A 16283-nucleotide genomic window follows, 5' to 3' on the forward strand; every position below is an offset into this window, starting at 1 on the left:
CTCTTGTTTTATTTGTACATGTTGTTTCCGAAATATGTTGAATGATATTTTTGAGAATGACATTTTGGGATTAATGTATAATGTGACTGAGGGATTTGTTTTGACTCATAGTAGTATAATAAGTGGAACTTGAACTAGTGATCAGTAGTACTCAAATGTAAAATGCAGATGTTTGACGTTTGTTAGTGAAGGTTGAAGTTTTGGAGTTTTATACTCAGTATATGCTATGCATGTGTACTAGCTGAAACTGCAGTGGTTCCGAATACAGTAGTATTAGGAAAGGAAAGGAAAGGAAATCAGCCTAATGTATTTTAATACCAATGTGGGTAAAAATAGATTTATTCTAGAAACATGTAAACATCGGTTTTTAGAATCAAATCAGTGTTTTTGCCTTCCTCTCTTTCTAAAACAATGCAGTTAGTAATTGGGACACTCAAGCACTAGCTGTAAATCTTCATCTCATGCTGCCTCCTGGCAGATCTTGCACTTGAGAGGGCATCTCGATCATGGGAATATAACGCGAAACAGCTGTGAAAATAAGCTAAACAACTACTTGTGTGACAATTTGTATTTTTCTAATCTGTTATTAATTAAAATATATGAATATATATTTCTAGGAATATAATAGTGGCTGTTCCTGTAGAGTGTGTATATTCTACACTGAAATGGTCTCATATTTATAATGTCATATGGTTGCTATTGAGTTTTTTCTGTCTGGATTGTCTGTGAGTTTATAAATCCACCGCTGATAGCATTAACATTTAATGTGAGTGTGTGTGAGTTTGTAAAAAAAACCAAAATAAATAAATAAAAAACTGTTCTTTATTTTAGAGAAACTTTTATAGGACAGCACTTTTCATAACAGATCTGGGTTAGAAAAAGAGGAGTCTTTTTAAAGAAAGACACATTCTGTATACAATCCAGCATCTGGCATACTTGTAAGTAAGCCACATAGACCTTATCTTTTTCCATAGCTCGTTTTCTTCCTTTCGGGTCATACACATCAACTGAACTTGGCTTTTAATTCAAAGAGTTATGCAGCCTTGCTGGGAGGACTTGGGGGATGAAAGCAGTGAGTGGTTACTCAAACATTTCAAACAAACCCATGTCCTTTTCAGTATGGGTTCCTTTTTTAGTCTGGTGTGAGGCCTGAGTTAGCAACAAATACTTGATGGTCTTACAGGAGCTTAAGAAAATATGAATAGCATTTGTACAAATGTATACACTGCCAAAATATTAATATATTTTTAAAAGCTGTTCAGTTTGTCATCGAGCAGAAATGTCCCTGAGAATCTATTGCACTGGTTTTGATAGTTATCTTTTGTAAAAATAAAAAAATAAATACATACATACATACATACATACATACATTTCTGTCAAGACTGACTTGTACAGTTTTGCATAATTCATCAAACATGGTATAGCTAAACCATGAACTTACTGCACTGTTTTCATGATGCCCAAGATGCCCCATGTGCTGAGAATTCAGCATAAAATGGTCAGTTCAGAGGAACACACACATGGTGCCCCTCCATAAAACATGCCAAGAGTAATTCATAGCCAACGTCATGGAAAGACCTGAGACTACCACTATGTGTCTATGTAAGCACTGTTGCATGTCACAAGTTTCCACTGTCAAGACACTAAATGCACTGTTCAGGCACTGTTCAAACACAAGCTGACCAGCACAGAAGCTCCATTAAATCCCCCCAGTCGCTGTCGTCCTGCAGGGTGAACAGAGTAGGGCGTGTTTTAGGGTGACAGCTTGGCAGAGAGTACCACTCTAGTGTCCTAATCTTCAATAAACAGAGTGCTGCGAGTGTAAACAGCAGGGTTGGAGAGTGTGTATCCTGGCTAGCATAAAGCTGTGGCTCAGCAGTCAGGGGAACGCTGTGTGTTTGTGTTGCTCTCTGTGCTCCAGTTGACTCTGCTTCCTGTCTTTCACTGTGTTTCAGGGGACTGGGAGTGCTATCGTCTGGATCCCACTGTGTGGCATGTAAGTATTTCCAGCTCATGAGACTAATCATGTGGTACTGATTGCACAGAGGTGATGGCAGATGATCATTTTATTCCGGACAAAACATTCTATAACGATGAACATACTGTATATCAGTGGGTACAATTTGGAACTCAATGGTCAAACTACCCCTTTATAGTTCTTTTTTCACAGAGACTAAGGCTTTAGATTTATTATTACAAGTCTGATTTATAGTTTTTGCAATGGCTTGGACATGTTGCATGTTTAGACACCATTTTCCTGTCACAATAAAACCTCTGTTCCAGATATGTGATGCTGTCTTTTTGGAGTTTGTTATATCATTCTAACAGGGATTCTCTCGCAAACTCTACATCAGCTTGACCATTCTCATGCTAGTTTATCCCATAGATAGATACAAATTGTGATTTCTATTCACCCAAATGTAGCCACAGCATGTGTGAACAGACTGGGTAAGAAAGTTATGTAATAGATGGCACAAAATCTAAAATAGTGCAACAAAGTCAACTGATTGTAATTGAAAAAAATATTCTAGAGTTGGATGCAGGGCAGAAATGTTTTGGTGAGGGACAATCCTGACTGGATAATAGCGAGCCAAGTTGCTGGTGAAATATAAAGTTAATTTCTACCACTGAGTGTATGTATCTGGTCTGGGTGAATGTAGTTTTTATCATGCAGCATTCACAAATGAGGTCATTTATGTTGAGGATTTTGTGTGCATGAGTGTGTGTGTGTGTGTGTGTGTGTGTGTGTGTGTGTGTGCATATAGTGTGAAGTTTGAGTTTTACATGACATACAGCTGTAAGTTTATGTATGGAATTTAATTGTTCCAAGTGCAGTAAAGCAGTGTCTGTGTGAGAGTTCCCTCTGTGAAGGGATTAAATCACTGCCTTGTTCTTCTCAGCATCCGGTTACGTGGCAGCCCTCCAAGGAAGGTGATCATTTAATCGGCCGAATTACCCTAAGCAAGCGCACGGCCATGCCCAAAGAGGCTGGAGCACTGCTGGGGCTAAAGGTTAGGAGACACACACAGCTCCAAAAACAATTCCAATCGTTAATACACACATAAACACAAAAGCACAAACAGCACACTCATCCCAGCACTGTCATTGAACATTAACGGTGAACCGTGACCATTTTTAAGTGATAAATGTACCTTTATGCCTTGACAAAAAAAGTATGTTTTGAAACGTTGTCCTAATCAATTGTGACCCAATGTTTACTTCTAGTGTAATATACACTTAGTGTCCACTTTATCATGAATACCTGTATACTTGTACATTCATGCAATCATGTGGCAGAAGTGCAATGCATAAAATCATGCAGATACAGGTCAAGAGCTTCAGTTAATGTTCACAACAAACATCAGAAAGAGCAGAAAATGTTATTTGAGTGACTTTGAAGATGGCATAGATGTTGGTGACAGACAGGCTGATTTCAGAAACTGCTGATCACCTGGGATTTGCAGGCAATATTCCCTAGAGTTTACACAAAATTGTTAAAAAAAAAAAAAAGAACCAGTAAGTCACAGTTCTGCAGGTGGAAGCACATTGTTGATTAGAGAGGTCAGAGGAAGGCTGCGTTAAATCATATGACCATTGTTTGCAACCATTCTGAATAGAAAAGCATTTCAGAAAGCGCAACGTATCAAACCTTGAAGCAGATGGGCTACATCAACTACATCATGGTTCTATTCCTGCCAGCCAAGAACAGGAATCTGAGGCTACACTTGGCACATGCTCACCAAAACTGATTCACCAGTTCCCTGTTCTTGGCTAACAGGAGTGGAACATGATGTGGTCTTTAGCTGATGTAGCCCATCTGCTTCAAGGTTTGACATGTTGCGCATTCTGAGATGTTATTCTGCCGCACCACTGTTGTAAATAAAGGTTATTTGGGTTACCTTAGACTTCATGTCAGCTTCAACAGTTGGCTAATTGGATAGTTGCATGAATGTGCAGGTGTAAAGGTGTTCCTAATACAGTGATGGTGAGTGTATACTCTATTATATTCAGTTATATAGGGTGTAATAGGTCACAAGTCAAGTAAGTGATATTTTGCTGTGTGCTGTGTTGTGGTGTGCTGTGGTGTGAGTAGGTGGTAGGGGGGAAGATCACAGAAACAGGGAGACTCGGGGCCTTCATCACCAAAGTTAAAAAAGGAAGCCTGGCAGATGTGGTGGGCCATTTACGAGCAGGTGAGATCACCTCTGCATTAATCATGTTCATCTATAAGTGTGTGTGAATACAGTGTTATACTCTAGAGCTCATTAAAATGAATATGGCAGATATCATAAGTCATCTTCAGTTTAATCACATGATTAAATAAGCAACAAGGAGACATTTCTGCAGTACTATTATCAACATCTTTGTGTGAGATTCCTACCATGTTTGTGCCCCTGGAAAAAAAAAAAAAGAGGGGTCTGATTTGATACAAAATTCCATGTTTTGATGATGATGAAAACCTTAATATTTTTCCTTAGTTTATTACACACAGAGCTTTACTCTAAAATGGATTGCATTTTTTTCATCAATCTACAGTTAATATTCCATGATAATAAGACTAAGCAGGTTTTCACAACATTTTGTAAATTTATCACAAATAAAAATAAAATGAAACGTTGCACAAATATTCAGCCACTCAAGTAGGCTACATTAACAGAATGCATTTTCCTGGCTGTATTTTGAGTCATTGTCATTTTAAAAGTTGAAAAACGTTTAAGAACTTTAATATGAGGTCATTCTGTTAGAGACCTTGCCAATAGTGCATTACTCCACGAGCACATTTTCCAAGATTGTTTTGGCAATGCTGATGATAACTGGCTACTGGCTTACAAGAGCTGAGATCCTTTTGGACCATTACAAAAGAAAAAAAAATCACTGTGACTAATTACTTAACCAGCCATTATTATTGTATATTGTGTGGAGTCAGGCAAAATCATAGGTCATGAGTCAGAGAGCTTGAGGAACATTTATTAATCATTAGTAACTTTCAGGATTGTCCACATTTACGATTGTTGTATACTTCTCTAATTTGACAATATAGTGTTTTATTGTCTTTAGGAGATGAGGTGCTACAGTGGAATGGTAAATCATTGCCTGGATTAACCACGAAGGAGGTTTACAATATTATCTTGGAGTCGCAAACGGAACCCCAAGTTAAATTAGTCGTTTCAAGGCCCATTGGGTAAGTCTCCATTATCTTAGTATTATTAATGAAATTTTCTTTTTAGAAACAAGTGTTATTTCAGTAACAAATGACCTGAGGATTTGTTTTAGATTCATCTATTCCTGAGTGTTTGCTCAGTCTAGCCTACTTCAGCATTATGAACTTCTGCAGTAATTTATGTTTCTATCCTATTTAGTTTCAATCATTAGTCATGATATTGTACTTCACACCATCCTCCTACCTCTTTAAAACCATGTATTCATTGATTTCTCTCCAAATAATTGCATAGGGTGTATAAATCTTAGCAGTAAGTAAAACAAACTCCATGAGATGATTTGATCTCCTGAATCTCTTCCTATTTTTAGTTAGTTTCCTCATAGAAAGCATAGACTCTTAAAGACTGGATTAGTCCATATGTTTAACAGCTTATCCTACAATATTTATTTTAAATTCTGCCTTTGGTCTTCACAGTTATGTGTGTGTGTGTGTGTGTGTCGGGGGGCGGGGGGAAGGAGGGGCGCAGTAGTCTGTGCTTGTTAATGAGTGTGTTTTTCTTTTCTTTTCAGTGATATACCTAGAATACCTGAAACATCACATCCTCCATTAGAATCTAGTGAGTGTTGTTTTAAACACTCTGGCCTGAAATATTTGCTTTTTCCCTACCTTCGAGTTAGCATGATGTCAGTTATAATTTTAGTGGCGTCTTTGTTGTCTTTGTGTCTCTACAGCAGGCTCAAGTTCCTTCGAATCTCAGAAGATGGAGCGACCATCTATATCCGTCATGTCCCCTTCAAGTCCCAGTGGTCTGAGAGACGCTCCTCAGCTGCTCCCTGGACAGCTCTCGGTGAATACAATACCAATACAATACCAGCATGATCATACTTCAGTGTTTTAGGTTTCCCTTTTAACAAATTAGCTGTATATAAATAGCTTTGCTTGCATCTCTTGCAGGTAAAAATGTGGTATGATAAAGTTGGCCATCAGTTGATCGTGAACGTGCTGCAGGCCAAAGACCTGCCCCCCAGACTGGATGGACGACCCAGGAACCCTTACGTCAAAATGTATTTCCTTCCTGATAGAAGGTGCTCAGACTTATATATCTTATACTCATCCTCAAGAATTAAGACAGGCATTTTACCCCAGATTATGTGTGGTGGCCTGGGAAAACTACAAGCTTTCCTGAATTGGAACATGTTTCTCCTTTGCACAAGTAAAGTTATAGCATTTTAAAATCTGACTATAGCAGCTGCTATATATTGATTTAATTTAACATGTAATAAAATATAACAATAGTAAATATGACACACTTGATCTATGATTGTATGTTTACATTGGAAAACAAGTAATCACTTTGATCATAAGTCGTCCATGTCAGTCTCTGTAGTGTTATTTCCTAAAGTAAATGTCAGTCACAGCATTTGACGAACCTGAGCCTCATCGTCATTTTTGACTGACCGTTTTTACAGCCATGTTGGTTAAACTGGCTCCTTATCTACATAACGTGATAAAGTTGCGGTGTCAAAGTATGTCATAGGCAAAAAAATCCATTTGGTCAATGGATTTGGTCAATGGATGGATTTTTCATCATTTTTGTCTGTCAGAATTTAGCCGCAGTGACATCCAGTGGGTTTCTCCAGGCCACCTCATATATATGATCTGAACTTATGTATAGCCAGGCTCTAAATAAGCCTGACTAATTATGCCATTTTTGTGATCATATTGTAAAAGAAAAAAAAAGCTCATATGATCATGGGCAGTAATATTTTCAGCATTTTCATGACCATAGACACAGATAATCTGATGCAGAGTGTGCTTTTGTTTAATGTTGGTGTTACTCATGTATGCGCTTTATATAACATAGTGTTTATACAGAACGAGTGTGGTATATAATGTGGTGTACAATCAACTGATTGATTCATATTTAGTAGCATTCACATCATGTGAATAAAATTGTTCGGAGCCTAATAATATTGAAGTGACATAAGTAGCATACATTCACCATTCACAAACTCATGTTGTGAGTAATTGTAAGGCTTTGCTTAAAGCCAGAAAAAAAACCGTTTTGATATTGAGATAGTTTTAGGAAGGGGTGTTGAGGTGGTAACTTTGGTCCAAAGGGGTTGTGTCAATATGCCCATTTCAGTGAAGGTGTGTTTAATTCTGGGCATAAAAAGCCTTATGCCCAACATAATTTGCAATCTACCGCACTGGTTTTATACCCCGGATTAACATTTAAAGTTTTTTTCCCCACAACAGTCTATGATTTTGTTGTGTATGTGTCTTTTGCTCTTGTTTATCAGTGATAAAAGCAAACGAAGAACGAAGACAGTCAAAAAGACTTTGGAGCCCAAGTGGAACCAGACGTTTGTGTACTCACATGTGCACCGGCGGGACTTCAGAGAGCACATGCTGGAAATCACAGTGTGGGACCAACCGAAAGTTCAGGATGAGGAAAGCAGTTTCTTGGGAGAGGCAAGTAAAACATGTGTATCCATATCTACACTCTTACTGTGACTTTCTTTATCAAATTCCCTTCCTTTTTTTCCACCCCATCGCAGATTCTGATTGAGCTGGAGACTGCTCTGCTGGACGATAAGCCTCACTGGTACAAGCTGCAGACTCATGATGTGTCCTCTATTCCACTGCCCCACCCCTCACCATACTTGCCCCGAAGACACACCCACAGTGACACACCCACTAAAAAGCTGCAGCGTGAGTGGAGGACACTGTACTATTAGCGTATGGGAATGTGTGGTATTAGTATATGAAGACAATTGGACTTGAGTTGTATATTTAAAGAGCGTTTGCTACACATCCATGCAGCTTTATCCATTCTCATCAGAACTACTATAGATGTTCAACATGACTCAGATGGTTTACCAACAGTAGGCTTCTTTTTTCAAGCTGGATATTAATTAATTTATTCATGAATTGTTTAAACACAGTATCAGTTAGACAAGAAATCTGGGATTCATGAAAAAATTTGTATCCTATGCAACATCCTGAGTTTGTGTTTTAATTTACGCATAAGTAGATTCACTCATGTGAACCTCAATGGATATGCTTCAAATTTGCATGAGCTACTAAAAGTCTACTCACCCCTGTTAAAACTCCTGTTAGGTTATTGTGATGTAAAAAAAATATACGTTAAATCATGTCAGATCTTTTTCCACCTTTAATGCGATATAGCAAGGACACCCCGTCCAGGGTGTCCCCTGCCTTGTGCCCTGAGTCCCCTGGGATAGGATAAGCAGTACAGAAAATGGATGAATGGATGGATGTGATCTAGCAATCATCAAAATTCAAGTGAAAAACAAATGTTTTAGGGGAAAAAAGAAAAAGAAAAAAGCTGGTTTCATAATGGGGCGTGTGATTGTGCTCAGAATTTGAACTCATGTTCAAAAGTAAGTGTCATTTGTATAGTGTGTCATACGTCACACTACATACATACTACATACATATAGACACTACATACTGTCATCAGTAAAATGATTCTGATTAACGTGAGTATGAAGCATATCATCACTGGCCTACAAAAACATTTACACATTATCTTTTACAATTCAATAAAAGACTGAAATGTGGCCCATTTTTAAATGGAGACTTTGGCTAAAACTGTTATGTTTTATAGTGGTCACCAGAGTGAGATATTCAAGCATCGATATTAAAATACCAGTTTAAAACCCCTCTTTATTAAATGTCTTACAGGTGGAATTTGTGGTTGGGCTGTTTCTATTGGCATTCTGCTAAGCAGAAAGAAGCCAAGTAATGATAGAGAAAGCTTCTGCCAGAAATCTGAAGTACTCTTTAGTGATTGTATTTGTATTAACTTAATTTTGCTAATGCATGCTGGAGAATTTAGTGACCAAACTTTTTGACAGAAGTAAACACAAAAAACTATAAATTCTGCCAAAATACAGAGGATGAAATACAATACTGCATTAAAGAATCTCACATGACTTGATAAATAACATATTAAAACCTTTCTGCCAAAATCCTCCTTTAAGACAAACTGCATTTGTGTTAACTCTATGAACTATTCAGTCAGATGATCATTTTGATAAATCTTATGTTCATCAATCATTTCGCTGACTAGTTTATAATAGAATTGTATGCAGAGAATATACTTGCCTTTTATACGTTTATGAATCTCTTTTGTGTTTCTGGTGTAAGTGACAAGTTGGAAACAGATATGCAAATTGATATTCATCTGTTAGTAATTTTTCTTCCATTTAACAAAATCAGTATCACTTATCACGTGCATGTGTTCATATACAGATGTCTCTATTTTATCCATCTGTCTTGTACATATATCAATTTGTCTGTCTCTGTGGTGTCTGTCTGTATATGTGTTTTTGTGTGTGTATGTCTGCACAGGCTCTCAGCGCATCACAGAATCAGATTATGATGATGGTATTGGCGTAGTGGCTGCAGGTGGGTGGGGGGGTATGGCGCCAGTAACCTCTACACTAATACTGTGATTTGTGCAATAGAATATAGAATGAGAGAAGCAACGAGTCAGCAGCTGGCTTTCCTCTTCTTCTGAAAGCGTCTGCTGTTTTTCTGGAGACAATGCAACATGATATGTCAGGCCATATCATAGGATTGACATGCGATACCTCATCCCATACATTTCATCCCTCTTTTCTGCAAATACACACTCAACTGTCATTTAACATTAGAGAATTTTTTTGTGGGTCTTCATGGGTAGTTTTGTCTCCAGCGCTTTTCTCTGTAGCCAAGTAGAGTAAACTTTAACCACAATGCACAGTGTGTACATGATGACACTAGAGAAAGATGAAAGCAAAAAGAGTGAATAAGAAGTGAGGAAGACTGCTCCTCTCGTCAGCGCTCTCTCTTCACTGTGCATGGTGGTGTAGTTTTAGTCTGGATACCCTGCTTTCCTTCTGTTTCATTCTCCAGCACATCTGTTACGACTGTGAGCTTTGCAAAGCTACAAAGCAGGCATTAAATTGAGTGTATTAAATTGTTTCAAGTCTGTGGCCTTGAGCAAGAGTCCTAAAAGTAGTGATTAGGAAGACAGTCCAAATGTAAAGTAAAATTTTATAGTCATGTTTCTTTAGCCAAGAATATTGAGTTTGTAATTGCTCGTAGCTCAGCAGTGAGTCTGTGTAGTTAGCTAGCGCATGTTTTTCTGAACAAAACAGACATGTATAAATAAAAGCTAAATAAAATATTGGAATTTATGCTACACACTGTTTCATGAACAAATGTTGATGCTGGAAAACTAGAGAAAAGAATGAAGCGGGTATCTACTATATTTTTGCATGAGTATTTGAAATGGTATTGAATTGTACTTGAATATTTGAAAAGGAAAGTAATTTTTTTTTCCCCAATAGTGCATGTTTTATGTGTTTTTGGGTGCTTACAGCTGCAGAAAGTCGACCAAGAGAAAAGGAGAGGGAACGAGGGAGAGAGCGAGAGAGGGAAAGAGAGAGGGAGAGGGAGCGGATTACACTGGAGGTTCCTGAGCAGCAGAGGTCGACACATCATCGCTCTCGCTCTGTATCGCCTCACAGGGAATCAGAGAGCAGGGCAAGATCACGGCCCGCAAATGTCCCCATGCAGAGGTAGGATGGAGCATTTAACGTGCACAAGTAATTCAAATTAATACATTTTACATTTTTCGTTTGCATTTTACTGCAAATGTAAAAGTTTGGTTAAAATCAGATAACAGTAGAATCCAGATACAAAGTTTGTCAAATAATGTATTCTAACATGTTAACAGTAAAAAAAAATTCTTAATGATATGAGTTTAAAATCTAATTTTCAGCATGTATAAAATACTCTTTAGTAATCTATGTGCCCACCCTTTGTCTTTATAACCGCACTCTCCTTGATATCTGTTATAACTAAGCCAGATGTCATACTCTGCTTTATTCAGGTCAGTTTTGGAGGCCGAGAAATTCATGAGGGAAAAAAAGATTACATATATCCAAAAGTTTGTGGACATCTCCTGATTTAGGCTTTCCACAAGATTTTGAGAGCAGAGTTTACAAGAGCATTAGTGAGGTGAGACAGTGATGGGGTGCAGTCTGCATTCTAGTTCATCCCAAAGGTGTTCAGTGGGGTTGAAGTCAGGGCTCTGTGCAGGTCACTTGAGTTCTTCCAGACCATCCTTGGCAAACTATGTCTTGTGTATAGGGGCATTGTCATGCTGGACCACGTTTGGGCCTCTTAGTTCCAGTGAAGAGAAATTGTAATGCTAAAGCATACAAAGACACAAAGGTGTCCACATATTTTTGGCCATACAGTGTTTTTTCTGTTTGGTTCTCTGCTGAACTAAAGTGTTTCTAGTTACCAGTTTACATACATTGCTATTAAAATACAATTTAATATATTCTGTAGATACTAATATGTGCAATTACATAATTATAAAAACATCAAATACAGAGACTTACCAGGTTTCTAAATTACTACCCCTTACAAACCCAAACTAAATCAAATTCCCCAGTTATTTCCACCGATCTCCTCTTCAGTTCCTCTTTTTCTGTCTACTGTCTGTTTCTATAAGTTCATATAAAAAAGCCCCTGATATTAATTTTTCAGTTTTTCAGAAAGCATGTTGCTGGCAAAATCCTCACATTAAGTTTGGGAAATGGAGATATTATATCCTAGCACTGTTTAGCTAGCTAGTTGTTATACTCGTAGATTAGCAAGAGAAAACTGGTAGCTAATTTTACCTTAGCACAGGAGCAGTGGTAATTTATTGTACAATTTTTGGAGTTTGAGTTTACGACAGTATAACTATTTAAAGTACGACACATACACAGCTTGATATTATGCACCAAACGTTCCATGATATTTCGCTGATTTTGCAGCTGCCCCACCTTTTTCATCTTCCATCCCTCTCTCTTCTAATATTTTTTATCTGGTGAGTGATGGAGATGGAGCCAGAGCAATGGGCTTTTTCCCAAGTCAATTAAATGAGTGCCTTTTAAAAGACATAAACAGTTAGCTTGACATCAGTGTCATGTCAATGTGCTGTGTTGCAAGCCAGAACAATGCTACAGAAGCTGGTACATTTTGTCAATTAAAGTGGCCCAGAACTGCTTACCTTCAGAGACAGAGGTCATTTGACTGACATGGAAGATGACAAATCACAGACCTTTTCTGACACAAGATTATCTCCTTTACTCATCATTAAGTAGTTTACACAGGCCTCCAATGGTTATATCTTTTTTCTGAAAAGCTCATTTGGTCACAATTTGTTTTCCTTTTTGGAATCTAGCATACGGAAGTGCAGATAGCCAAACAGATTCCACCCGTCAAGATACTAAAAGTTGTGGCCAGAAAAGTGTACAAAAGATATCCAATTGAAGGAGTTTCTGAGACTAAGACTAACCTTTGTTTGTATATCAGTAAAAATATTGGTAGCAACAATTGGGTAGTCCCTTGAGTTTAGTAGGAACATGTCCCCTATCATCCATATCCTGATCTACACCCATACTTATAACATACAGGTTTGTAAAAAAAAAAAAGTGCTAACATTTGTAAACAAATAACCTGTCTCTCTCTGTTTCTCTACAGGAGTTTGGATGAGGCACAGCATAGCAGCAGGTCTCGTTCACCAACCTGCTACCATGAGCATGGGCATGTACAGGAGAGAGAATATGTGGATGACAGGTAAAGACATGCTTGTGCTTGCATATGAGTACTGTTTCCTTACAGTAGTATTTTCCAGTCTTGATCATGGAGTACTTCTCTCAATTCTAGCCAATATTTGATCCAATTAACCAACTAATTCGTCTTTTGCTGTGTCGATATGGGTGTGTAAGAGCACAGATGCTAAAAGTGCAGCGCAGGAGTACTCGAGGACTAGTGCTGGGAACCACTGTATTATGGGCTAATCTTCTGTGTACATGTTATCAGAATATTAAACATCTTTCAGATACAGTGAGTTTCAGTGCTTCTTCTGAGTTTCTTTATTTGTTACACATTTATCAAGATGGAAACAGCAGGAGCCACTTTTTATTCCCAGTTTGATATTATGAAAGCTTGCCTTTGTCAAAGACCTGAATTTAAATCCACTCTGACTATATTTATCCAACATTCCCCAGAAACTCTTTTTCACTAAAGCCCACATTCATCCTAATCTCACCAGGTTACATGGCTGCTAACGTACTGCTAGTTAATTTTGTCCAGAGAAACGTGGGCTATTTTCCTTCGCCTCATTTTTGTGCTGAAGAATTACAGGGCGTGGTATGTTTGAACAGTGCGCCATAAAATGTACACCCCTATCATGTTCATATTACTGTGGTTCAAAAGATAATTACAGTCTGCACCAGGTCCTATTATACCCATGTGCTCTCTTTGTGTTTGCTTGTTTATTGCTTTGTTTGTTTGTTTACCCCCTCATGTGTCACCCATTTCAATGGTAATTGCAGTGAGGTCATCTTGATACACAGATCAATGCGGGGTAGGAGCGCAGAGTGCCTGCACATCACAAGGTAAAAAAAAAAACTGCGCTAGGACTGCTGGATCTTTCTAAGGAGTTAGGATTTTTGTTTCCATTTCTTATTTTCATCGCTTTAGTTCATGTGTAGAATCAGTCAAGTGTGGCTGGATAACATTCTCTTCCCATCGTTAAAAAAAAAAACTTTTGATTTATAGTGATTGTCGTTTGCCTGGCCTTTGAAATGTCTTTGATTTGAATGTATGTATGTGTATGGCATACATGCTGTCATGTTCTTTCCGTATACTGTGTATCTTTCTCAAGTGTTTATATTCAATCTCTCTCGCGCTTCACTCAGTATTATACAGTGCAGTAGCTCAGTGATGGGAGCCATTACCAGTGGAACTTTCCAATCCTCACTGGCACACTGCCCAAAGACAAAGCCAACAATCATTATAACAGTTTAGTTAACTTCCAAATAATCATCATTTAAGTGTTATTACGACACATTTATTTTAATCATTGTGTGACTGATTTCATTACACAGTTCTACTGACTGGCAGGAGCTGGTTCTTAAGCTATGCATGAATTTTTATTTGCTTTTTTTTAACATCCAATTTGTCATTGTCTTTAGTTATTTTACTTTGTCAACCATTTGCATGCTTTTTCCTTTGTCTGAATCCTCTTAAGTACATCAGCAATAAGTACAGAACTCAGGATCTCTAATGAAATCATCAGTAGGTAAGCAATAGATCATCCCCATAGCATGGTCAAAATGGACACAGAAGCAGTCCAATTGTATAAACTATTGTGTAAACTATATACAGTGCCTTGAATTAGCTTTCACCCCTGTAAGATGTTGTGTGTTTTGAAACTGAAACAGACTTAATTGGATTATGCTCACCATGTAGTGTACACACTAATCTGTACACCTTTTCATTCATGCATATGTGCAATGCACAAAATCATGCAGAAACAGGACAACAGCTTCAGTTAATGTTCACATCGACCATTAGAATGGGAAACATGTGACTCAGTGATTTTGGCATGGTGGTTGGTGCTAGGCTGGTTTCAGTATTGCAGAAACTGCTGGACTGCTGGACTTTTCACACACAACAGTCTCTATAGTGTACGCAGAATAGTGCAAAAACCAGTGAGCAGCAGTTCAGTGGGCAGAAACACTTTACTGAGAGATGTCAGCGAATGGCCAGACTGATTCACGCTGATAGAACGGCTGTTGTAACTCAAATAACCACAATTTATTACCATGGTGTGCAGAAAAGCATCTCAGAATGGACATACCTTTAAACCTTGAGAATGATGGGCTACAACAACAGAAGACCGCATCAGGTTCTACTCCTAGTAGTCAAGAAGAGGAATCTGAGGCTACAGTTGGTACAGGCGCACCAAAACTGGGCAAGATATGAAAAATATCGGTTTGTCTTTTTACAGTTTTCAACGGTCCAGTTTTGGTGGGCCTGTACCCACTGAAGCCTGAAAATCTTGTTCTTGACCGACAGGAGTGGAGCGTTGCTGCAGATGTAATTGCCAGCAAAGGTTCTACCAAGTACAGTTGAGGCCAAAAAATGACATACACCTAAGAAAAGGCAGACAGAAGTATGGTAACATTTCCTGTTAACATAGTTTTCCTATGTTAAGTTAATGAGGGGATCTAAGGTAATTTCATAATAATAGATGAGGGTTTTATTTTGGGCTTTATTTACTTCAGCCTTCAGCTTTTCAATGGATCAGGTTTTGCATACACTTTTTTAGTATATAATGGCATGGCCTTTAATTAGCTGAAATTGAATCAGACTCATTTACATGTTTTTCACAGTACTATGCCAGACATTTTGCCCATTTTTCCTGACAGAACTGGTCTAACTCAGTCAAGTTTGTGGGCCTCCTTGCTCGGACATGGTTTTTCAGTTCAGTCCACAAATTTTCTGTGGGATTTAGGTCAGGGTTTGTGATGGCCACTCTAATACTTCCTCTTTGTTGTCTTTAAGTCATTTTGTTACAACTTTGGACATGTGCCTAGGATCATTGTCCTGCTGGAAGACCCAACTGAAACCAAATTTAAATTTTCTGGCTGATGACTTGAGATTTTGTTTCAGTATTTCTAAATACTCTTCCTTCCTCAAAATCCCATCTATATTTTGAAGTGCAACAGTCCCTTGATGCTGCCACCCTCATGCTTCACAGTTGGGATGGTGTCCTTCAGATTAATTACCTTCTTCCTCTGATCATTAGCGCTGATCATTATGGCTAAACATTGCAATTGTTTTTCATCACACCAGAAAACTCCTCCAAAAGACAGGTGATCATCTGTAAACTTCAGTCTGGCTTGTTTATGTAGGTCCTAGAATAGGGGTGTCTTCCTTGCACAACAGGCCAATGATGTGATGTAGGACTTTCTGAATGGTGGATCTACTGTATATACCTTGGTACGTGATGCCTCCAACTCCTTCACCAGTTCTTTAATTGTTGTCTTGAGGTTAAATTGAACCTTTCAGACCAAATTTCATTCATTTCTGGTAGTTAATTTGTGCCTCCTTCTGGAATGATTGCTCCTAAGGAGGAACCAGGGTATTGAGGGAATAAAAAGTCTCTAAAGTTAGGCCCATTTACAGCCACAAGTGTATGCCCAGTTAATTCCTAATTGGGAAAATTGGACTATTACAAGCTTTGAAGTCATTAAAT

At 38.1% G+C, this 16283-nt stretch overlaps 1 protein-coding gene across 1 annotated transcript in view; it reads left to right on the forward strand.

Annotated features, from left to right (window-relative positions):
• The window catches only part of LOC128605700 (regulating synaptic membrane exocytosis protein 1-like), an 82382-nt gene that overhangs the window by 44061 nt on the left and 22038 nt on the right, over positions 1 to 16283 (forward strand). The window contains exons 6-18 of the mRNA XM_053621395.1: positions 1956 to 1996; positions 2901 to 3011; positions 4094 to 4193; positions 5059 to 5182; positions 5731 to 5777; positions 5893 to 6008; positions 6116 to 6246; positions 7465 to 7636; positions 7723 to 7876; positions 9542 to 9598; positions 10557 to 10755; positions 12716 to 12811; positions 13573 to 13635. Of these exons, the coding sequence (XP_053477370.1) occupies positions 1956 to 1996; positions 2901 to 3011; positions 4094 to 4193; positions 5059 to 5182; positions 5731 to 5777; positions 5893 to 6008; positions 6116 to 6246; positions 7465 to 7636; positions 7723 to 7876; positions 9542 to 9598; positions 10557 to 10755; positions 12716 to 12811; positions 13573 to 13635 (1411 nt within the window). The remainder of the gene's footprint in view (positions 1 to 1955; positions 1997 to 2900; positions 3012 to 4093; positions 4194 to 5058; positions 5183 to 5730; positions 5778 to 5892; positions 6009 to 6115; positions 6247 to 7464; positions 7637 to 7722; positions 7877 to 9541; positions 9599 to 10556; positions 10756 to 12715; positions 12812 to 13572; positions 13636 to 16283) is intronic.

Source organism: Ictalurus furcatus, chromosome 3 (assembly GCF_023375685.1).
Source record: "Ictalurus furcatus strain D&B chromosome 3, Billie_1.0, whole genome shotgun sequence".
Lineage (NCBI taxonomy): Eukaryota > Metazoa > Chordata > Actinopteri > Siluriformes > Ictaluridae > Ictalurus > Ictalurus furcatus.